Here is a 23,353-nt window from a genome sequence, read left to right as displayed (position 1 = left end):
GAAAAGAAGAAATCTGAGCCAACTCTAATACATATTTATCTGAGCTGATGGATGGATATAGACCAACAATACTGTAATCTCTGAAAAACAGAAGATAATCCCCACTGCCTGTTGATTGGCTGACAGTTTAGCTCAAGAACTCTCAGATGTCTTATTTCTGATGTGATAAATCAGAGGATAAGTGTGTTAAATCTAATGGAATCTGTTGCTGACTGCGAACGTTGTTTTTTAAAACATAAGTAATTTACAATTATTATATAGGGGTTTTATATTATTGGTGCACACTGTTTGTGTTTGGTTTCAAATTGCCTTTCAATCAAAGTAAGCCATGCTATTTGCTCTGAAAACTGTTTAAGCTGCCTACCTAAAAGGATGAAACACTTTACACAGTAAAAGCTGTTTAACATGTTTGAATATGTAGGAGGTTACAAGTAGCGTCCGTCCAAAGTGAGCAGAAAACAAATATGGACAATTAAATTTAAGAGACTGCATGGGGATCTAGCAGAAGGAAGAAAACAGAAAAAACAAAACAAAAACAAACCTGCTTGTCAGGTGGTGGGTTCTTTTGTGGAGTTAGCATGATCTACTTGTGCTTGCATGGCAATCCACACTCCACTCCACTGCAGTGTCTGGCTCCAGTGTTACTCATATGATGGAGTGATGACCTCATTGGAACTGCATTGACTAGGTTAAATAGTGTGTGTGTCTGTGAGTGTGCTTTCCCTTAAAATAGCACTGTAATGCATCAATTTCCCCCTGGGATTAATAAAGTATTTCTAATTCTGATTCTAAAATGCATTGTTGAGCCAGTATGTGTGTGGTGTAATGCCGGTGTCATGCCGAGAACTGCATGTCTGCCGAGATTTGCATGCCCATCGCGTGAACGCGCACCACTAAGCAAGCGTAATCGTGTCGTTGTTTGAAACATTTCACATCTAGAATCGATGTAGCTTTGATTGTTGTTCTTTTATAAGATAATAATGTATTTGAGAGATGTACTTTAGTAATATTTAGAGCTACACCACTGGGTAAAACATTTTTTATTTGCTTCTTTAACTCATTTAAGAAGTGTAACGTTTTTCTGTCCACAGAGTTTTTGGCAGCGGTTCACCTATGTAAATTTAGCCCGTAACTGGTTAAAAAACACGGCAAAATCTTCCACTCAAATGACCCAGACATTATGTTTTTTTTTTTTCTTCTTCTTCTTCTTTTGGTTTTTCTTTCATTGTCACATGTTTTGGTTGGTCAAAAATAACAACAAGGGAAATTAATAAAGGTGGAAGTACTGGTTACAGGTTTTATAGGGTTTATATGGCTCCCAATATTTAATGGCTAGTATTTCAATCAATCTGGTTTTATTGATACAACTCTAGTCAAAGTGCTGGACAGAGATAAAAACAGGAAAAAACAAAGTACACTTAACAATTATAAATATCACAACTTTCTCAACTGACACCCCTATCACGCATCAAAGGCTGATCTGACAAAATAGATTTTCAGTCTTTCTTAAACAGGGGCAGGGTTTACATATGTAGGTTACATGTAAGAAACACACACTGATCATGCATATTAGACTAGTTATAATGTGGGAAACACCATTTCAACCATACCTGTATGTCTTTAGGCTCCAGGGGGGGATGCATATTCTGGCAATGCAGATTCAGTGCTTGCCGAGAAATGCATCCCCTGGTTTATTAGGCTACCGTGTAAGTTACATGTACGAAACACATACTGATCAGTCATATTAGACTAGTTATAATGTGGGAAACACCATTTCAACCATACCTGTATGTCTTTAGGCTCCAGGGGGGGATGCATATTCTGGCAATGCAGATTCAGTGCTTGCCGAGAAATGCATCCCCTGGTTTATTAGGCTACTGTGTAAGTTACATGTAAGAAACACATACTGATCAGTCATATTAGACTAGTTATAATGTGAGAAACACCATTTCAACCATACCTGTATGTCTTTAGGCTCCAGGGGGGGGGATGCATATTCTGGCAATGCAGATTCAGTGCTTGCCGAGAAATGCATCCCCTGGTTTATTAGGCTACTGTGTAAGTTACATGTAAGAAACACACACTGATCAGTCATATTAGACTAGTTATAATGTGAGAAACACCATTTCAACCATACCTGTATGTCTTTAGGCTCCAGGGGGGGGGGATGCATATTCTGGCAATGCAGATTCAGTGCTTGCCGAGAAATGCATCCCCTGGTTTATTAGGCTACTGTGTAAGTTACATGTAAGAAACACATACTGATCAGTCATATTAGACTAGTTATAATGTGAGAAACACCATTTCAACCATACCTGTATGTCTTTAGGCTCCAGGGGGGGGGGATGCATATTCTGGCAATGCAGATTCAGTGCTTGCCGAGAAATGCATCCCCTGGTTTATTAGGCTACTGTGTAAGTTACATGTAAGAAACACATACTGATCAGTCATATTAGACTAGTTATAATGTGGGAAACACCATTTCAACCATACCTGTATGTCTTTAGGCTCCAGGGGGGGGATGCATATTCTGGCAATGCAGATTCAGTGCTTGCCGAGAAATGCATCCCCTGGTTTATTAACGTACCAGACATTAGCTACAACACAGTCTTTATCTTCCTAAAATTTGCGATTCCACATCAATGTTGTTAGATGTACAATTAAAATGAGCACAGCTCACATAATCAAAAGAAATTGTTATGACAGGTATTACAGGTCTCATTGAAAATAATACTAAAGAGTCTTTCATGTTTAAGTTCCCAAATGTTTAAGTTTTTTATTGCAGACAGAACCAAAACAAATCTGGAGGTGACAGGTTTTATGTTAAATTTACATAAACGAATAAAATAGAAGTAAAAGAAATCCAGTCAAAATTTTAAAGAAAGCAAGGTAATCATGGAAGGCTCAGTTGCAATTCTCTGAGAAAAGAAAAACCTCCAAAATAAATGTTCATTTTTTTGGGGGTGGAAAGCTTTTTACAGACAGAAAGCACAAATGTACTCCACCTCCAGTGCTTGATTTTTGACACAGCCATGGTGGTACCACCTATCACAGCTGTCACAGGCAATCTGAAAATTTGAAAGACATTTGTGAATGTCAACATTCCCTTCCCATAATTCTTTACTTTCACTATGAGGATTACTTCCACTACACAATTAGAAAGCTAAATTCTTTAACCTTTAATGACACACTAACCCGTTAGAAAAATGTCTAATAATAACAGCAGACCCTCACCTATGGTCATGAGCTGTGGGTAATGACCGAAAGAACGAGATCTCGAATACAAGCGGCCGAAATGAGTTTCCTCCACAGGGTGGCCGGGCTCTCCCTTAGAGATAGGGTGAGAAGCTCGGTGATCCGGGAGGGGCTCAGAGTAGAGCCGCTTCTCCTCCACATCGAGAGGAGCCAGATGAGGTGGCTCGGGCATCTGGTTAGGATGCCTCCTGGACGCCTCCCTGGTGAGGTGTTCCGGGCACGTCCCACCGGAAGGAGGCCCCGGGAATGACCCAGGACACGCTGGATAGACTACATCTCTCGGCTGGCCTGAGCCTAAAGACATACAGGTATGGTTGAAATGGTGTTTCCCACATTATAACTAGTCTAATATGACTGATCAGTATGTGTTTCTTACATGTAACTTACACAGTAGCCTAATAAACCAGGGGATGCATTTCTTGGCAAGCACTGAATCTGCATTGCCAGAATATGCATCCCCCCCCTGGAGCCTAAAGACATACAGGTATGGTTTATATGTTGTTTCCCACGTTATTACTAGTCTAATATGACTGATCAGTGTGTGTTTCTTACATGTAACTTACACAGTAGCCTAATAAACCAGGGGATGCATTTCTCGGCAAGCACTGAATCTGCATTGCCAGAATATGCATCCCCCCCCCTGGAGCCTAAAGACATACAGGTATGGTTGAAATGGTGTTTCCCACATTATAACTAGTCTAATATGACTGATCAGTATGTGTTTCTTACATGTAACTTACACAGTAGCCTAATAAACCAGGGGATGCATTTCTTGGCAAGCACTGAATCTGCATTGCCAGAATATGCATCCCCCCCCCTGGAGCCTAAAGACATACAGGTATGGTTGAAATGGTGTTTCCCACTTTATTACTAGTCTAATATGACTGATCAGTGTGTGTTTCTTACATGTAACTTACACGGTAGCCTAATAAACCAGGGGATGCATTTCTCGGCAAGCACTGAATCTGCATTGCCAGAATATGCATCCCCCCCCCTGGAGCCTAAAGACATACAGGTATGGTTGAAATGGTGTTTCTCACATTATAACTAGTCTAATATGACTGATCAGTGTGTGTTTCTTACATGTAAGTTACACAGTAGCCTAATAAACCAGGGGATGCATTTCTCGGCAAGCACTGAATCTGCATTGCCAGAATATGCATCCCCCCCTGGAGCCTAAAGACATACAGGTATGGTTGAAATGTTGTTTCCCACGTTATTACTAGTCTATGATGACTGATCAGTGTGTCTTTCTTACATGTAACTTACACAGTAGCCTAATAAACCAGGGGATGCATTTCTCGGCAAGCACTGAATCTGCATTGCCAGAATATGCATCCCCCCCTGGAGCCTAAAGACATACAGGTATGGTTGAAATGTTGTTTCCCACGTTATTACTAGTCTATGATGACTGATCAGTGTGTCTTTCTTACATGTAACTTACACAGTAGCCTAATAAACCAGGGGATGCATTTCTCGGCAAGCACTGAATCTGCATTGCCAGAATATGCATCCCCCCCTGGAGCCTAAAGACATACAGGTATGGTTGAAATGGTGTTTCCCACATTATAACTAGTCTAATATGACTGATCAGTATGTGTTTCTTACATGTAACTTACACGGTAGCCTAATAAACCAGGGGATGCATTTCTCGGCAAGCACTGAATCTGCATTGCCAGAATATGCATCCCCCCCCCCTGGAGCCTAAAGACATACAGGTATGGTTGAAATGGTGTTTCTCACATTATAACTAGTCTAATATGACTGATCAGTATGTGTTTCTTACATGTAACTTACACAGTAGCCTAATAAACCAGGGGATGCATTTCTCGGCAAGCACTGAATCTGCATTGCCAGAATATGCATCCCCCCCCCTGGAGCCTAAAGACATACAGGTATGGTTGAAATGGTGTTTCCCACATTATAACTAGTCTAATATGACTGATCAGTATGTGTTTCTTACATGTAACTTACACAGTAGCCTAATAAACCAGGGGATGCATTTCTCGGCAAGCACTGAATCTGCATTGCCAGAATATGCATCCCCCCCCTGGAGCCTAAAGACATACAGGTATGGTTGAAATGGTGTTTCCCACGTTATTACTAGTCTAATATGACTGATCAGTGTGTGTTTCTTACATGTAACTTACACGGTAGCCTAATAAACCAGGGGATGCATTTCTCGGCAAGCACTGAATCTGCATTGCCAGAATATGCATCCCCCCCCCTGGAGCCTAAAGACATACAGGTATGGTTGAAATGGTGTTTCTCACATTATAACTAGTCTAATATGACTGATCAGTGTGTGTTTCTTACATGTAACTTACACAGTAGCCTAATAAACCAGGGGATGCATTTCTCGGCAAGCACTGAATCTGCATTGCCAGAATATGCATCCCCCCCTGGAGCCTAAAGACATACAGGTATGGTTGAAATGTTGTTTCCCACGTTATTACTAGTCTATGATGACTGATCAGTGTGTCTTTCTTACATGTAACTTACACAGTAGCCTAATAAACCAGGGGATGCATTTCTCGGCAAGCACTGAATCTGCATTGCCAGAATATGCATTCCCCCTCCCTGGAGCCTAAATACATACAGGTATGGTTGAAATGGTGTTTCTCACATTATAACTAGTCTAATATGACTGATCAGTGTGTGTTTCTTACATGTAACTTACACAGTAGCCTAATAAACCAGGGGATGCATTTCTCGGCAAGCACTGAATCTGCATTGCCAGAATATGCATCCCCCCCCCTGGAGCCTAAAGACATACAGGTATGGTTGAAATGGTGTTTCTCACATTATAACTAGTCTAATATGACTGATCAGTATGTGTTTCTTACATGTAACTTACACAGTAGCCTAATAAACCAGGGGATGCATTTCTCGGCAAGCACTGAATCTGCATTGCCAGAATATGCATCCCCCCCTGGAGCCTAAAGACATACAGGTATGGTTGAAATGGTGTTTCCCACATTATAACTAGTCTAATATGACTGATCAGTGTGTGTTTCTTACATGTAACTTACACAGTAGCCTAATAAACCAGGGGATGCATTTCTCGGCAAGCACTGAATCTGCATTGCCAGAATATGCATCCCCCCCCCTGGAGCCTAAAGACATACAGGTATGGTTGAAATGGTGTTTCCCACATTATAACTAGTCTAATATGCATGATCAGTGTGTGTTTCTTACATGTAACCTACATATGTAAACCCTGCCCCTGTTTAAGAAAGACTGAAAATCTATTTTGTCAGATCAGCCTTTGATGCGTGATAGGGGTGTCAGTTGAGAAAGTTGTGATATTTATAATTGTTAAGTGTACTTTGTTTTTTCCTGTTTTTATCTCTGTCCAGCACTTTGACTAGAGTTGTATAAATAAAACCAGATTGATTGAAATACTAGCCATTAAATATTGGGAGCCATATAAACCCTATAAAACCTGTAACCAGTACTTCCACCTTTATTAATTTCCCTTGTTGTTATTTTTGACCAACCAAAACATGTGACAATGAAAGAAAAACCAAAAGAAGAAGAAGAAGAAAAAAAAAAAACATAATGTCTGGGTCATTTGAGTGGAAGATTTTGCCGTGTTTTTTAACCAGTTACGGGCTAAATTTACATAGGTGAACCGCTGCCAACTCTGTGGACAGAAAAACGTTACACTTCTTAAATGAGTTAAAGAAGCAAATAAAGAATGTTTTACCCAGTGGTGTAGCTCTAAATATTACTAAAGTACATCTCTCAAATACATTATTATCTTATAAAAGAACAACAATCAAAGCTACATCGATTCTAGATGTGAAATGTTTCAAACAACGACACGATTACGCTTGCTTAGTGGTGCGCGTTCACGCGATGGGCATGCAAATCTCGGCAGACATGCAGTTCTCGGCATGACACCGGCATCAGTTATAAAAGGAAGATAAGCTGAAGTTATCCAAACTGACAGGTGATAACAACTCCCTAGTATTTTACAATAAAATTGATTGAGTATTCTTTAAAGTTGTAAAATGATTTAAAGAATTTTAGTTAAGTCATGAAAAGCATGACAATACCTGACTGTTCCTAATATAATAAGGGATTTAAAACCGAACAGTGATGATAATAATAATAATAATAATAAACTACTTCAACATTATGATTTCCCTCGAGGAATTAATAAAAAAAACCTTTTCATTAAATAAATTATTTAATTAATTTCCATTAGAATACTTATGATAACTTAGAAGTATGGGAGTTTCTCTGTTTCCGATGTGACAACAGTTATCACAAAAAAACTCCCAAAAAGCAGGCATCACGACTAATCTTTTACACTGTGATCACAACAGAAGGCGGAGACGGTGTCTGAGGCTCCGCCTTCCAACAGCTAGTTGGTTTTAAGCCATTAGCAAATATGATTGGTTAATATTTACCTTACGTCATTAGTAATGTCCAATGGCATCCAAAAGGCGAAGGTTCGTTTGTATTTGGTTGGTGAGTCGAATGTCGTCCTAACTTAGCAAGAGATTAGTTTGTTTAAGTTCCAGACGCAGACCCCTGGAAATCCAGCATAACGTCGAAATACATTCCTCTCCATGTAGCATGTTGTAATCATTTACTTGTATTCAGGTGAGTCTTCTTATTCGCCAGATTCGTTTAGGTTTGTGATAGGAAATTCCGATATAGCCGCCTAGCTATTTTGGTTAGCTTTGAGTTAGCTAAACGCTTGCTAGTGTACTCTTCAATACTATACTCTCACGAATTATCTAAATTTTCATAGTTGTTAAACCAAAACAAAAAGCCCACATGTCAGTTTGTTATTTCATCGACTATTGATAACTATGATAAAACTTCACATTTGGGATGACTTCTATTAGCTAACCCGATCGGCGTTGGCTAACGGTTGTGGGTTTTGAATTTTGAGGACGTGTCCTCGAAGTAGATGACGGAAGAATGAAAAGCTCTAATTTGATGTACTTCACCATTATTCTTATACGGAGCAGCAAATATGGTGGAGCCAGTTGCACATTCATTTGCATCTCTAGAGGAGGAGCTGGGGTTCTGGAAAGAGCAGGCTCAGAGACATCAGCAAAGGTAACTATTCAGGACATACTGGTACTCAACCAGCTACCTTTTAAATAAAAATAACTATTACAATTGATAGCCACAACAATATTATAGATGTGTTAAAAGATACCTTTGTCACCAGGGCAGAGGAGTCTCAGGAAGAGCTGCAGGAATTCCAGCAGATGAGTCGAGATTATGAAGCAGAACTGGAAGCAGAGCTGAAGCAGTGTGAGGGTCGAAACAAAGACCTGCTGCTGGATAACAATCGACTGCGGCTAGAACTGGAAAGTATAAAGGTAGAGCACATTGATTATATATAGTTGGTACATGAAGCTAAAGCAGTTAACCCACATTCATACTACATCTACAATTACTGGAAGAATCTTGCCTTTCCATAAAGCAGCTGACTGCTGTTGTTACTCCATGGGGAGGGGAGTATTAATAGATAGTGAGAACAGGATTTTACATAAAAAGTTTGAGGAAAAGGTATGTCTATCAGTAAGTCATTAAATGTCTCAATCTAAAACAAAACAAAAAATACTTGCCATCTTATAAAATGTGCTGGTAGCTGCATTAACCTGCCATGAACTTGTACCGTCACAGCACTGAGACTAGTTAAGATATTTAATGACATCCACTTGAGCACAGATGACGGAAACATTTCAGTCCTGGCTGGTGCTACTAGATCTCAGTGCTGCATTTGACATGGTCTATAGTTATATTGTGTCTATAGGTAACTATAAATCTGAGCAAACCAAAACAACCTGTGGAGTTCTCCAAGACTCCGTCCTCGGGCCACTGCTGTTCAACATCTACAAGCTGCCACTCACTCAAATTATGTAAGACATAGCACTACAGTTACGCTGATGAGAGACAAATCTACAGAACCGTCTCACCAGGAGACTATAGTCCGATCCAAACTCAGATCAACTGCATCGATCAAATTCTTGATCAATAGCTCCAGTCCTCAAATCTTTACATTGGCTTCTTGTCTGTCATAATAATGGACTTCAAAATCCTGCAGTTAGTAAACAAAGCACTGAATGGTTTAGGACCAAATTACATGCAGGATCTTCTGGTTCGTTATGAAGCAACCAGATCCCTCAGATCATCAGGGTCATGTCTACTTTCTGTTCCCAGAGTCAGAACTAAACATGGAGAGGCAGCGTTCAGCTTTTATGCTCCTTAAATGTGAAACAAACTCCCAGAAAACTGCAGGTCTGCTGGACTTCTCAGCAGTTTTAAATCAGGGTTAAAAACTTTTCTATTTGCTGCCTATTAAAACAACTTTTACATTACCCAAACTGGAACTTTATTTTTTGCATTTTATCTACTTTATTTTAGCTTTTTTTCTTTATTTTTCTTTAATTTGTTTTGTTTCAGTTAAAGTTTGTTTTTAATGCACTTGTTATTGCTTCCTGCATCCCGCTGCAATGCTTTTAATGTTTTATGAAAAGCACATTGAATTGTCTAGTACATGAAATGTGCTATACAAATAAACTTGCCTTTCCTTGTAGCATCTGCAGTGTCATTGTGAGCTGATTTGTGTGCTGTTGACAGGAGAAATTTGAGGCCCAGCATTCTGACGCTCTGAGGCACATCTCAACGCTGGAAGGAGAACTGGCAGAGACCACAGCAGTTAGAGATCATCTACAGAAGTATATCAGGGAGTTGGAGCAGTCAAATGATGACCTAGAGAGGACTAAGAGGTCAGTGATTAGCATGTCTTATGTAATTATTTTGCAGATTGCTTTTTTCTTTTTTTTTTTTTGTTTGCTTTTTAAATTTGTTTTGTTTTCTTAGTTTGTATTATAATTATTTATACTACATTCTCTTAGGCTTAAGCCTTAAATGCCATTATTTACTTCCTTTACGTCCTTGCAGCTGATGAGAATTTACATGAAACACGCAGTGCAGAGATAAAAACCAAAAAATAATTTCTTAACATTGTTATAATATAATACGTTAAGTGTTTTAAACTGAATTTTTGTATGAACTGTTATATAAACGTGCTGGAATATCCCACAGTGAAAAGGTTTGCTCTGACTTTAATGCATATAGACACACTGATATAGTTATATTCACCAATAAGTATGTTTCCAGTGAGGCTAACATGCATGGACGTGTGTTCTGCTTGGGTCAGGGCTACCATCATGTCTCTGGAGGACTTTGAGCAACGGATGAACCAGGTCATTGAGAGAAACGCCTTCCTGGAAAGTGAGCTGGATGAGAAAGAGAACCTGCTCGAATCTGTTCAGAGACTCAAGGACGAAGCACGAGGTATACAAGACTCTGGCTGTGACTTCTCAAGTTCACAGGACCTCATGATTTCTCCTTTACCTCACTCAGTGGATTTTGATACTAGATTAATTAAACAAGTCCAGTGTTTGTTTATAGTTTCCCTTCAGGGATGAATAAAATCTCAACCTTCGTTCCTCGCTTTTAATCATTTATGTAGTGATTCTATTTCTGTTATTTGTATTCTCTGTTTATAAGTGAGCTGATGTGTAGTTTTAATTCAGCAATATGTTTTCAACTGCTCAGCCTTCTGGATGATTTAAACGCAGCCATGTTGTTGTTGGGTGACTTGTTGTTAGAGTACACTAACATCACTGCTCGTTAGGTGTGAAATTTTCATGACTTCAAGTATGAATTGTTTTATCAAACAGTTGAGATATCAGTAATTTATGTTGGTTTTAAGCCTCTCCATTTGAATTTTGATACTAAATAAAATGTAATGTGTGACAGTATTTTATAAAAGCTGACTCATATCTGGTTTTGTTTATGACAGACCTTCGCCAGGAGCTGGCTGTACGACAGAAGGAGAGACGACCATCTAGCAGCCTGGGCAAGGATGCAGATCGTCCAGATCTGCCGTGCTCCTCTTCGGTGAACACATCTATCCCCGTCACACCCTCCAAACCGATCAGCTCCTACATGACGCCTCCAAACTCCAGTATCCGGCGAGGTAGTTGACATTAATAACTAAGCTGGTATTAGAAATTAAATTTTCATACTATGCACTTAGCTGCTGCTGTCTGTTTTGTTTTAGGTGATGGTCTAACAGGGACTCCTCTCACTACATCTGCTAGAATATCTGCACTAAATATTGTGGGGGAGCTGCTGAGAAAAGTTGGGGTAAGAGTTTCTATGATTACATTCAAAACAAAACACGACCTTGGATTTGCATGTTTGAGCAGACTTTTTGTGTGATCCCTGTCAGAATTTGGAGTCGAAGTTAGCATCTTGTCGAGACTTTGTATACGACACCACTGTGAGTAGACCAGCGCTCCTACCTGGGTCTGGTAGTCCTCCAAGTTCAGAAGCTGGTCCTGAGGTCCAAGCCAGCAGTTTTAGCCCTCCTCAGTATGACAGGTGAGGGAGAAGACACCAGAACACCATTTGGTTTTGCTTATTCGAGGATATGTTCATGTCCGGGTTGCTCATGTGTCTATCTGCCTTTTTTTGGCTTTCAGTTTGGTGAAGAGGTTAGAGTTTGGACCAGCTCCTCCAAGAGGGCTCTCACAGGGTCCCCACTCTCCTCAGGGAGGGGTCAAGATCCTGCTATAAGAGGAGAAAAATGGTGAGACACCACCGTTCCAACCCTCCTCCCTCTTTCTCAAGCTACTGTAACAGGACTTTGAGCTAAGCTGCTTTCTCTTGTTGCCTCTTAACCTGTGGAGCTAGTTTAACAAGAAAACGTCTTATCTTGCACCAGGGTCTTCACGGCAAGTAGATCGGCACCATCCATCAACGTATGGACTCCTGCTGCCTCAAGCTAATACGTTATCATATCACAGGAAGCAGCACCACGGCTTGAAGATCCCATCATTCACACCATAAATTCCACTGTGCAGTGTCTCAGACCTTCTATGCTTACTGCTTTCTGTGATGAATCAAGCACAGCAGAACCCACAAAACTAATTTAGTGTAGCTGCTGCACTCATTAATTGATAAGGACCAGTTAATTACAGGCACTGGAAAGTGACTCAGTCATAGGGACCAAGAAACTGGATTGTGATTTATGAGTTCAAACCAAAGCTGTGATAAAAGAAAAAGTCAGAAGCTGTTTTCTTTCTCCATATAAAAAATATGCTCATTTAAGAATAATGTTGAGGTTTAACATGTGTTTTCTTTGAACATTGGCTTGCAATGATCAGTTGTCAGATTAATTTTTTGTGTGAGATTCCAGACTGAGTGAATTAATGAGCTGAGAAGAAATAAGTTTTAGTATTTTAGCCTCACTGCCTTCATTAGTGATATTACCTCATCATTTTTGAGCCTTGCTTTGCAGTGACTCCCCCCCCCCTCTGAATTTAGTATTAATGAGCATTCAGTTTGTTGGAATGGTTTCTTCCCAAATGCATTATCTAAGCAGATTAGTTTGGTTTTGAGACCTTCTATTTTGGTCAGAAATATGTTTACGTGCATTTTAAATGTCTAGTTTTAGTGTAAATAATGCAATTTTTCCCCCTGTAGTGTTATGTAAACATGCCCAGTGTCTAACTTCCAGCAGTCTGTTTGGTAGATCATGGACAAATTCTGACTACTATTCAAAATGAGACCACAGTTGAGGAGTTGTCACCATCTGAAACCACACAAACCTCAAAATTTTCCTACCGCTAATCAATCTAAGGGCTGCATGGTGGTGTGATGGTTAGCACCGCAGCCTCACAGATATACCGTCCAGATACATGCATGTTAGGTTAATTGGTCACTCTAAATTCTCCCTAGGGCGTGTGTGTATGTGTGTGAATGGTTTGTCCCTTTGTGTGTTGGCCCTGCAATGGACTGGTGAGCTGTCCACGGTGTACCCTGCCTCTCCCCTGCTAAAATGCTGGGATAGACTCCGGCTTACCCATGACCCCTAATGGACAAAGCGGTACAGAGAATGAATGAATAATCAAGCTAAGGCCTGGTACACACATAACGATTTTTGGGCTGTTTTTGTCTAGATTTTGCCTCTTCTCGACCTCAGATGGCACACGCCTGATCATCGTGTGATTTTCCCTGTCCAATTATCATTTGGTCTGTGGTGTGTTACGAGCCAATTTGTCCAGATAGTCCGCTCCAAAACTGGTCGTAGTCGACAACTGGGAACATTGAACATGTTCAATATTTCCGAGCCCATTTCTGAGGAACGCCAACGACTCGTGCATTGTGACTGCATGGATGGTAACGTGGTATGGAATGTAGCCAATCAGAGAGCGAGCTGGCTGGAGAACAAGGAAGTAAACAAAGTCCATGTTCACGCTGTCTCCAGTCTGTTATTTTTTTCAGTTTTGGCTTTTTATGTGAACAGTAGTCCCAAGACCACCATGATTCTCTCGTCCTATATATCCTCTGCCACGCTGTGTGTTGTGTTTTCCGATTGTTACTATGTTTCTTCTTTGTTTTTTGCCGGTTGTTGCTATGGTTCTTCTACGTTTTGACATTTATCTGGTTCAGATGACTAGATTGTAGATGAGTTGCGGGACAGCATCGTTATGTGTGTGTTGTCCTGTGATTACATTTTCGAAGCACACCACACACAGTACAATCAAAACAGATTTTTTTTTATCTTCACGTGTGATGTCTTGACCAGAAAAAAAAATCTCATAAGATTGAAATAATCGTTATGTGTGTACCAGGCCTGAGCCCTTCGGGATTTATCAGACTTATCAAACAAATTAAAGATTGCGTTTCTTCTTTTTTCCCAGGCCTTTTATTCATTTTTACTGATCATAGTTGGTATTTTACTGCAGTGGACTGGCGGCCTGTCGACGGTGTACCCAGCCTTGTACCTGGTAGCTGGTGGGATAGTGACCCTGCACTGGAATAAGCAAGTATAGAAAATGGATGGGAGGCATTTTACGATTAGATTGGCAGAATTGTGAGTCACAGCTGATCAGTTTTGAGACACAATGACAATTATCCAAAGCAACAGGGACACTTTGAGAAATCAGTGACAAAATATACAACTGTCTGATGCAAAAGTGAAAAATCTATGTTCCCCCCCGTCCCTTCCAGTGTTTACTTGTTTTATATGTTAGTAATAATTCACTTGAAGCGTTCTGGTTAGTGTGTACTGCAGGTAAGACTGACTGCTCATCAATACCTCTCAACCTAACTTGAAAAAAAAATCCCTTTACTAACATACTGATGTTGGTTGTCTGCTTTTTTTTTTGTTTATTTTTTCTTAATAAGGGAAAGTATATTTCCTTCTGAGTATCTGTTTCCTGCCAGACTTGTCTCAGATTCGTTTTTTTTTCTTGTATGCAGAAATGATCAATGTGACAAGTAGTTTTAAGATTTCTGCCTCAGAGATGAGATCTGTCATGCTGTAGATTTATGATCTAGTCTTTGAGGAACCTTTTTTTTTTAAAATAAGTTTTCTAATTTTTTTTAGCTAATAAATTTAGATGGGCACTATTGAATGTATACAAGTAATTCTCTTATAGGTTTGGGAAATCCACTCTGCCATCAAGGGTTACATGAACGTTTGGGAGAAGACATGAAGCAATAATAGATTTAAACATGTTAAAAGATAAGCACAGTTAATATCTGCAGATATGTAGAGCCTGTATTGAATACATTGCTCCTGCTTTGTTTTTTTATTTTTTTTTTTATGGAGTTATAGTGAATCTGGTGCAATAGCCGGGTGTTTCCTGGAAATATTTTCTGGTTAACCCGAAATTGCCATAACTGCCATCCATCAGCTCATTCAGCAGATGGTACTGTTACGTTTTCACACTGTAGCCAGAGTATAGGGACTAAATCTTGACATGAGAACTGAAGTTGTATTTGCTGTTTAGTCTCTTTTGGGCAAAGAGGAGCTAACTAATTGTAATACTTGACCTCTGTGTTCTGGGTGTTTGTGTTCAGCGCCTCCTCAACTGCTTCTGTACGTGCCTGAGGTATTATACCTGTCCGTTATCCTGCTGGTTTGCAGTTGTTTTCCTATTGTTCTGAAGAAGTCACAAAATTGTGAATCAATTCAGTTACTGAACAAGAAAGAAATTAAAAGGAAAAAGTCCATTTTTTTAATGTCTTTATTTCTTGTGCAGGTGTTCAACAATTAATAGATACAAAAGGTGTCATGTAAACATTAGTTGATGATATATAACATTATCAAATGAGATTTTTTTTTTATATCTGAGCAAAGGGGAGATATAAAATAATACAATTGCTGTTAAGTGACCAAAATTGACAATTGGATCATGATTTTATTTATGACGTGACCCTAAATACTTCTCTGACCTCAGTCTTAGCCATTACAAGACTAAAAGATATCTAAATTGAAACTTAGTACAAAAAAATCCAGAAATTTATGTTTGGTGGATTATTTCCCCCCTTTAATAATACCAGTTCATCTTATATTATACATTGCTGGAAAGCCTGATTAGTTACCTTTACAATGAGGTAGAACTTGTTAAAAATTGCACTTCTGTTTAATGAATAATGCAGCTAATGTGAGCGGAATCTGCCCAAAAAATGTGCCAAATCCCCTGCAATATTCTTATCTTTATTAGCTGTGTTGCTCATTTCACAGCTCATTGCACCATCCTTTCAAGTTCTACCTTGTCGTAAAGGTGACTAATTGGGCTTTCCAACTGTTTATAATACAACACCAGCTGATTTCATTAAAGGGGGTAGATTTAAAAAAAAAAAAAAAAAATTTTGTGCCAAGTATATAATGGCACAGTTAACTCTGCAAAAAATGTAAAACAGTGACTAAAAGAAAATATGTTGTAGGGGCTAAATATTTTTTGGGAAACAACACTGATTGGATTTAGAAATGACTACATGTTCAATCTGAACCCAGTTCAGTGCTGCTCTGAGAGGGTAACAGCAGTCACAGGCAACAGGACGACAGTCGCTCATAGTAGTTACACATTTTTAGATTCACTTTTCTCTGCTTTACACTTAAGGCAGGTGGTAATTAGAGGCACCAAGTTTTATTATTATTATTGTGTACAAAACTTGCATAAGAAAGAAAGTCATTCAGTGCAGTAACAAACAGTGTAAGTTAAAAACTAAACAAACAGCAAGTCACACATGAGCAGAGCCACCAGAACAACTTTGTGGATTAAGTCCTGATTGTTTTGTGTAAAGAACATGTGCTCCAAGATAAGATCACTACTGGGAATGAGAGAAAATAACATATTTTGAAGTGATGTGGAAGAAAGCAAAGCAGGCTTTTGAAGTAACTTTTTGTTTTAAGTGGTGGACGTTGCCCTGAACAGTAATTCGGATATCCTTAACATCCCCTCACTCCGAAGACTTTGTTCCATTGAAGTCGGTTTGGGAGTCGAGTTCCTCCTCTGAGGCATCCTCAACCACCCTTCGGCTTCCGCCCATGCGTCGCTGCGTGCTGCCAAAGGAGGGTTCATTTCCACGCCTGCAGAGCCACAGAAGTGCACACACAAGACACGGGTACAAACAAAAAAAAAAGAAACACATTGTCACATTTAGAGGACGTGCTGGGGTCTGTGCTTGTTGAGGTGCGTTTGAAAACCAGTCAGGTGTTGCACAATGCAGGAAGGATCGATGGAATACAGAATGTAACAGGCTGTGCTTCGGTTACAGCTCAAGCTCGCTGGTTATCTTTGTAACTCATTTAAGTCCTTGCACAGGAAAATGAGTTTGGTTTATGACATTTAAACCAAGCACTGAGAGAAACACGGCCATCAAATCAAGGGAATAAGAACTAAATAGAGAGATTTAATATTTAATAATTTATTTTAAGTTACTGGAAGCTGATAAGCCGCATTTCTCACAGTTAGCCTCAATGAAAGAAATGAGTGTTAAAAGTGCATGGAGGATGAAAAGTCATTGTAAATGAATGAGAAATGATGATGGGGCATTTTTAGGTGCAGAGGTACCTGCTGTGTTACTCCTTAGGTTCAGGGTTGCCTCTGTAATAGAGATGGACATTACTGTTTTGGTTTTTCTCAGAAATTGTGTTGAGATCTTCCTCCTCAATGATTATAAATGTTTAATACGTGTTGTAGTGCTTTAAGGTTTGTTTACAATCCTTATAAGATGACTTCGCTGACAGAGTGCCCTTTAGCACTTTTAAGAGTCTTGAACCACCCCTCATTTCTTTGTTTTGTTTCCTAGGAGCCAAACTTTGATGTAATCTTTTATATAAAAAAAAAAAAAGGCCTTGATGACTTTTTGAGGAATATGGCTTTTACTTGTTCAGGCACTTAAGAGTGACCTATGAATCATTCAAGCATAAACACCCAAATCAAGGGCTGAACCAGTTTTATGTCCACAAGTAGCAGATAATTCAACTAGTTTAAGTGGTATCTTTTAGGCATTTTGAAAGAAGAGTGTTGCAAAGTCAAATGATTTGTTCTGTCTTTAGTTGCATATAGAGGAAGAGCGATAGAAACAGATGTTTATTGCTTCTAGTATTTTATACCTACATTCAGTTTAAAGACGGAAATAAGGGGGTCATGTTTGTGCAGAATGGGGGGGTGTGTTTGTGTGTGTGGGTGCATGCGACTGTTTTTTTATTAAATATGTAATTATTTTGATGTGTGTAAAGGCTTGTTTCATTTTTCATGTGCATGAATTGTTTTTTTCATCATGTAAAGCCCTTTTTGTTGCCTTCCTTCAGTGCTTTATAAATAAAGTCTGGTTTAATTTGATTTGATATCTGGAAAATATCAGATTTCACAGAATCTGAACTAATGGAGGACAAATGAGGATGTGTCAAGACTGCAAGAAAAAATACAGGGGATGAAAAGTAACAGGAAAAAACTGACGTAGGTCATGAGAGATGCATCACATCCTTCTGTTCACTGAGGCCTCATCAGAAATTGTCTCCACTGAGGCGATTCTTATGGCTGCATACTGAACTTTGGTGGATTTTTCCACGTTGGCGCCCCCTAATGAAGACTAATTCAGCAACCATCTTGCATCCTGCCTCTTCTGAGCTTATAGAGCCAGTAAAAGTCAGTCTGATGCTGACTCTTGTCTTATCTTTTGCTCTGTCCCTGTTTTTTTTCTCCTCACTTCCTTTGACAATGTACTCCTGTGTTTTTTTTTTTAGCATAAGTGCACATTCAGTACAGCTAGTATGTTGAATATGTTGTGCTGTTACATGGTGCTTCAGGCTGGAAAATTTTGAAGCAGACTTCTTCAGAAATATTTTGTGTCACTGTGATATCAAAATGAGGCAGAAGCTCAGTTTTAAGGTCAGAAATGTATGCAGTGTTGCTTTAAGGAAGGGAAACGAGTAGAAAAGGCTGAGGTATGACAAATAATACAAAAACTGGATTGAAAACCAGTGGCGACAAGTCTGATAGAAGGATAAATCCTCCCCAGAGCCCAGACCTCTAAATTATTAAAGCAGTGTTGTTTGGAAAGTCCTTGTTGCTTTGGAAAGTCCTTCAAGGAACCTGGAGAATTATTCCTGAAGAAATTACAGGAAAGCTGGATTTATACTGGGTGGTTATGCAGAAGTAATGCGGTTTGTGATTACGTGTTTCTGGATTTCTGGAGTTTCTTGCTGAATTTTCCACAGAAGAGAAACTGCAACACGATGGCGTAACCATACGTTCGAGTGCAAGAGCATATTTTACAGGTGTCAGCTGCACCGGCCCTACCGAATGCAGATGCCGTGTGGGTATAAATTTAGCTTATGAGAGTTCAAACTCTGTTGAAGAATAAGGGTGTCACATGTAAATGTACTTTTATGCCTATTAGAGTTACACAAACTCTGATTTTTGCATTTTATACCAGATTTCTGTTAATGTTTGAGCATGTTTTAGTGAATCACTGCACCTGTTTCTCACTTTGCTGCCAATATATATTAAAAAATAAATAAATAAGGAATGGCTCAAGACTTGTGCACACTGCTGTAGGTGGTCTGAGGACAGTTGTAATCTTAATGTAATTGATATGTTTTTCCAGCTGAATCTGTGTTCTACTTTAGCACCACAGAAATAAGAAAATGAAGAAGACAAAAACACCAGGAACAGAAACATGAAAACGGACCGGCTCTTCGGTACCTCACCCTACCTGAGTTTGCTCTTGAGAGAGTTGACTTCGCGGCTCATGGCGTCATTGGCCTCGGTGGCCTCATCCAGCTCCCGCTGCAGCTTCCTGCGGGCAGCTGTTGCGCGCTGAGACTCCTCCTCTGACTCTTCTAGCTGCCGCTTCAGCTGCTTCATGCGAGAATTTGCTTTGTCTGCCTATTTTGTATTAACAGAGAGAATTTTCTGAGTTAATACGCAAAACTGTGCATCTTTTTCTATGTTTTGTACGACGTCTTGTGTTTTTACCTGGTCTTTGTACTGCTCTGCCTGCTTTCTCTCGTCTTCCACCTGCATCATCAAGTCTTTGAGCTTCTTGTCCTTCTGGCGCATACTCTTGGCACTTGCCTGCTTGTCCCTGTGACAAAATGGGCAAAAGTTTATTGAGCACACATGTAAATTCCAGGTTTAGCTTATCTGTATATGAAACCATTTAATAGTTTATATAAGTTTTGGCTATCAGACAGATGCTTTGTGATCTTCTTTGTCCCAGACCTGTTCTCCTGCTCCAGCTGCTCCTCCAGCTGTGCCACTTTAGTCTCCAAGGCAGAGATGGAAGACTTGAACTTGGACTTGACCTGGTTCTCCATCTCTTGGAGCTTGGCCTTCAACTCCTTGTTCTGGCGCTCCATTTGCTGTCGAGCACTCTCGTTCTTCTGTGAGGTGCTGCGCTCCGCTTGCAGCTCAATATTCAGCTGATCAACCTGAGGATGGAGCACATCCAGAGTAAAGGTCAACGCTAATTATTTTATCAAGTCATGGTAGTAGCTTCTCCAGCCAGGTCACCTGCTGCGTGCTCTTCCTCAGCCTGTCATTAAGGATTTCCATGTTGCTCTGCTCCTCCTCCAGCTCCTCTTCTAGCTGGGCGATCTTCGCTTCAAGGCGACGCTTCTCATCCGTCAGAGCCGACCTGAACACGCGGACCACAGCAGGAAATGTCACCATCAATTGTTTTCTTTGTTCACTTCACAGATAAAGCAGCAGCATGAACTTTTCACCCACTTTCCAGAAGAATTGCTTGCCAACTCATCGTTCAATTCATCTCTCTCAGCTTCTGCCTGCTTTCGTGCTCTTTCAGCTGCAGCCAGTTCCTAAAAGTGGATTAAAGGTGCATCCAATTATTTGAAGCCTCACGTCACAGTGAAGTTATTACCTTGTTAGGAATCTGCAGCGTTACCTCCTGTAACTGGATGAGCTCAGCCTCCAGGCTCTTTGCCTTCTTCTCGCTCTCCTTTGCAGTGATCAGCACCTCCTCCCGTGCAGCTCGGGCATCCTCCAACTCCCTCTGGTAGTCCTTCATCTGGGCCTGGACGGAGCAAGGGAAACAAAAATATACAAAGAGAGAAACAGGGAGAGAGATGAGACATCAAACTCAACAACTACTTAAACAAGAGCTTTGACCTGTAGCCAAGTGATGTGTATAAGAGCTCTACAGAGCAAGTTCTGTTTAATTATAAGGCTGCAATCCTAAAGTAAACTCTTGCAGGAAGCTCATAAAAGGTGTTATATTTAAAGAAAAAGTAAAATAAGTCACAGATATTGCACAAAACTGCATAATTTAACAGCTTAAACTTTCTGCCCACATAAAAGTTTTGGTATCATCCCCAACGTAGACTGATCATCACTGAAAATTTTTCTTCAACCCACTCTAATCTCGTTTTCTTCTCTTTATAGTTCATTTTCCTTTCACTGATTTTGGTGGCTTGTTTCAGTTTATTTAATTGTGGATTTCTCATTTTCAAGGCATACTGCTTTAAGTTTTCTGTCCTTTTTTTAACCTGTATTTTTACCTTTTACAACCTTCCTATGTTATTTGTTCTTGCTCCAAATGTAGACACAGCTAAGCTGACATCCTGAGCTACAGTCTGACTTGAATCACTTTATTGAAGGAGTTCTTTAAATGGGGCCATGCTTCATCAGTCATCTAAAGCAGCTCATTAAAGGCTTATGAACTCTCTTTTTACTAAAGACTCATTTACATTTGGACTTGAGCTGGTATCTTTGTTAGAAATGCAAATGATAAGGTGATTCAGTAATCGTTTTCTCTATCTGATCTATAAAAAACCAAACTATTAACTACAACAAATGTATTAAATTGTTTTGAATTATTGTAAAAAGACAGAACCTTCAGGCCTGCTGAATCTACTGCTCCATCCTTTCTCACCCACCTGGAGTTTGCGGAGCTGCTTGATGGCTTCGTCTCTTCCCTTATTGGCCGTCTCAATCTGTCCCTCCAGATCCTTCATGTCTGTCTCCAGCTTCTTCTTGGCTGCCGCTGCCAGAGCTCTCTGTTTGCGTTCATCCTCCAGCTCTGTCTCCAACTCACGGACCTGCCATCAGAACACATCGTTTATCGTTCCAGCTGTTTTGAAGCCGTTTCAGGCTGGATAAGATTACATACTCCTGGCGGAAGGATAAAAGTTTTTAATGCCTCTTTACCTGCTTGACCAGCTGCCTCTTCTTCTCCTCGCCCATCTCATCCCGTCCTTGGAGGTCTCTTTCGAACTGGGCTTTAAGGGCCTGCATGTTAACCTCCAGACGCAGCTTGGCATCCTCAGCCGCCTGCAGCTCGTCCTCCAGCTCCTCCAGTTGGGTTTTCATCTCTTCCACTTGTGCCTCCAGGCCTCGTTTGGACTTCTCCAGTTCGTGCACCTGCCATCAGTATAAATATGTATATTTTTAAAATGAACAGAAATGCTCTTGAGTTAAATAAATTCTCTTTGTGATTTTTCAGCACTAACATTTTTTCCCACATCATCCTTGGAGCTGATAAGGTCCTCCATCTCCAACCTCAGGGCTTTGTTGGCTCTCTCCAGTTCTTCTCTGGCATCTTGGGCTTCTTCCAGAGCTCTTGCTAGAGACAGAGCCTTGGTCTCTTTCTCTCTGGCCTCAGCTTCTGCCCGATCTCTCTCATCCGCATATTTACTAGAGATGCTCTTCTCCTCCGCCAGCATCTGGAGGTCAGAATGGATAGTTATTATGATGGATTAATGGGACTGTTTCACTGTTTAAGAGGTCCTTTTCATGCATTAACATTTTACAACATCAGATTCAATTATCATCTTTAAAATCTAAACAGGGACCAAAATCCTGAAAGTTTTAACAGCTTAAGGTTTTGTTATCCTTTAATGCTAGAAAAGCACAAAGTACTCACATTTAATTCTAATTTGTACTTAGCCAGTTTTTCCTGATTTCTCTGACCTGGTCAAACTTCTTCTGCTTCTTCTCCAGGTTTGACACAATCTGTCTCTGGTTGTCCAGGTCCATCAGTGTGTCCTCCAGCTCCTGCTGCAGACGGTTTTTGGTTTTCTCCAACTTGTCGTAAGCTGAGGCCTTTTCTTCAAACTGAGTGTTAGCTGCCTCCAAATCTCTCTGCAGACGTTTTTTTCCCTCTTCAAAAAGCTCAATGTTTCCTGACATCTCCTCCAGCTTCTTTTTTGCGTCTGATAACTGAGCACAAACCAAAACTGTGTTAAAGATACATTTCAGTTTATTTGAAGCTTCTGCTTCTCTCCTTTTGATTTTGATGTTCTTTTTTTTTTTTTTTTTACACCTAAAATATCACTAGTGTGATTTCTGACCTGGATGTTGAGCGTGGACACATGTCTCTCCACATTCCTCTTGGCCTCCATCTCCTCTTCAAGCTGCTCCTGCAAACTGTTCTTGTCATCTTCTGCCTGCCGCAGCTTCGTGGAGAACTGCAGTTTCTGGCGTGTCTCCTCAGCCAGTAACTCCTGCAGCAACACAGCAGCTCAGTGCTTAATGGTTCAAATCACTTAGAATTATAGATATTTTTCATTGTTACAAGAAAGCAGTGACTCGTTTGCTGAATGTTTAAGCACATAATTTACCTGTGTGTCTTGGATTTGGGAAGTAAGGCTGGTAACATCTTTGCTCAGTTTGATGTTCTTGCCCTCTGCTTCATTCAGTAGGTTTGTCACACTCTCCAGTTCAACCTACCAGAGATTAACATTTTCTTAGAATTCATGTGTGGTACTCACATGGAGTACTGAAAATGA

The 23,353-nt window shown here is 40.1% G+C and overlaps 2 protein-coding genes across 6 annotated transcripts in view; one reads left to right on the top strand and one right to left on the bottom strand.

The window, feature by feature from the left end:
* The first annotated feature begins 7,694 nt into the window (after positions 1-7,694).
* On the top strand, positions 7,695-15,324 carry LOC121637701 (nuclear distribution protein nudE homolog 1-A-like). Of its 2 annotated transcripts, none has more exons than XM_041981926.1 (10): positions 7,695-7,869; positions 8,244-8,334; positions 8,450-8,603; positions 9,868-10,016; positions 10,451-10,587; positions 11,099-11,275; positions 11,360-11,445; positions 11,531-11,682; positions 11,784-11,890; positions 14,052-15,324. In XM_041981926.1, exons 2-9 carry the CDS (start codon positions 8,249-8,251, stop codon positions 11,875-11,877), a joined length of 1,035 nt encoding a protein of 344 aa, XP_041837860.1. In that variant the 5' UTR covers positions 7,695-7,869; positions 8,244-8,248; the 3' UTR covers positions 11,878-11,890; positions 14,052-15,324. The 2 variants fall into 2 exon arrangements, with proteins under 2 accessions (XP_041837860.1, XP_041837859.1); XM_041981925.1 differs by lacking the exon at positions 14,052-15,324 and adding an exon at positions 12,026-13,053.
* Positions 15,325-15,359: 35 nt separating this feature from the next.
* The window catches only part of myh11a (myosin, heavy chain 11a, smooth muscle), a 31,489-nt gene continuing 23,495 nt past the window's right edge, over positions 15,360-23,353 (bottom strand). For 3 of the 4 annotated variants that reach the window (XM_041981921.1, XM_041981920.1, XM_041981922.1), the window contains 13 exons: positions 23,186-23,290; positions 22,916-23,068; positions 22,536-22,784; positions 22,076-22,288; positions 21,774-21,986; positions 21,503-21,664; positions 20,512-20,640; positions 20,337-20,425; positions 20,121-20,244; positions 19,830-20,038; positions 19,584-19,692; positions 19,321-19,493; positions 15,360-16,687 (listed from right to left, as the gene is read on the bottom strand). In XM_041981921.1, the coding sequence (XP_041837855.1) occupies positions 16,558-16,687; positions 19,321-19,493; positions 19,584-19,692; positions 19,830-20,038; positions 20,121-20,244; positions 20,337-20,425; positions 20,512-20,640; positions 21,503-21,664; positions 21,774-21,986; positions 22,076-22,288; positions 22,536-22,784; positions 22,916-23,068; positions 23,186-23,290 (2,058 nt within the window). In that variant the 3' untranslated portion in view covers positions 15,360-16,557. Of the gene's footprint in view, positions 16,688-17,171; positions 17,205-19,320; positions 19,494-19,583; positions 19,693-19,829; positions 20,039-20,120; positions 20,245-20,336; positions 20,426-20,511; positions 20,641-21,502; positions 21,665-21,773; positions 21,987-22,075; positions 22,289-22,535; positions 22,785-22,915; positions 23,069-23,185; positions 23,291-23,353 lie in introns of all 4 variants that reach the window. The other variant, XM_041981923.1, reaches the window with a different exon arrangement.

Source organism: Melanotaenia boesemani, chromosome 4, assembly GCF_017639745.1.
Source record: "Melanotaenia boesemani isolate fMelBoe1 chromosome 4, fMelBoe1.pri, whole genome shotgun sequence".
Classification (NCBI taxonomy): domain Eukaryota; kingdom Metazoa; phylum Chordata; class Actinopteri; order Atheriniformes; family Melanotaeniidae; genus Melanotaenia; species Melanotaenia boesemani.
Note: the sequence above shows the minus strand (reverse complement) of the source record. Positions and strands in the feature narration are given on the sequence as shown.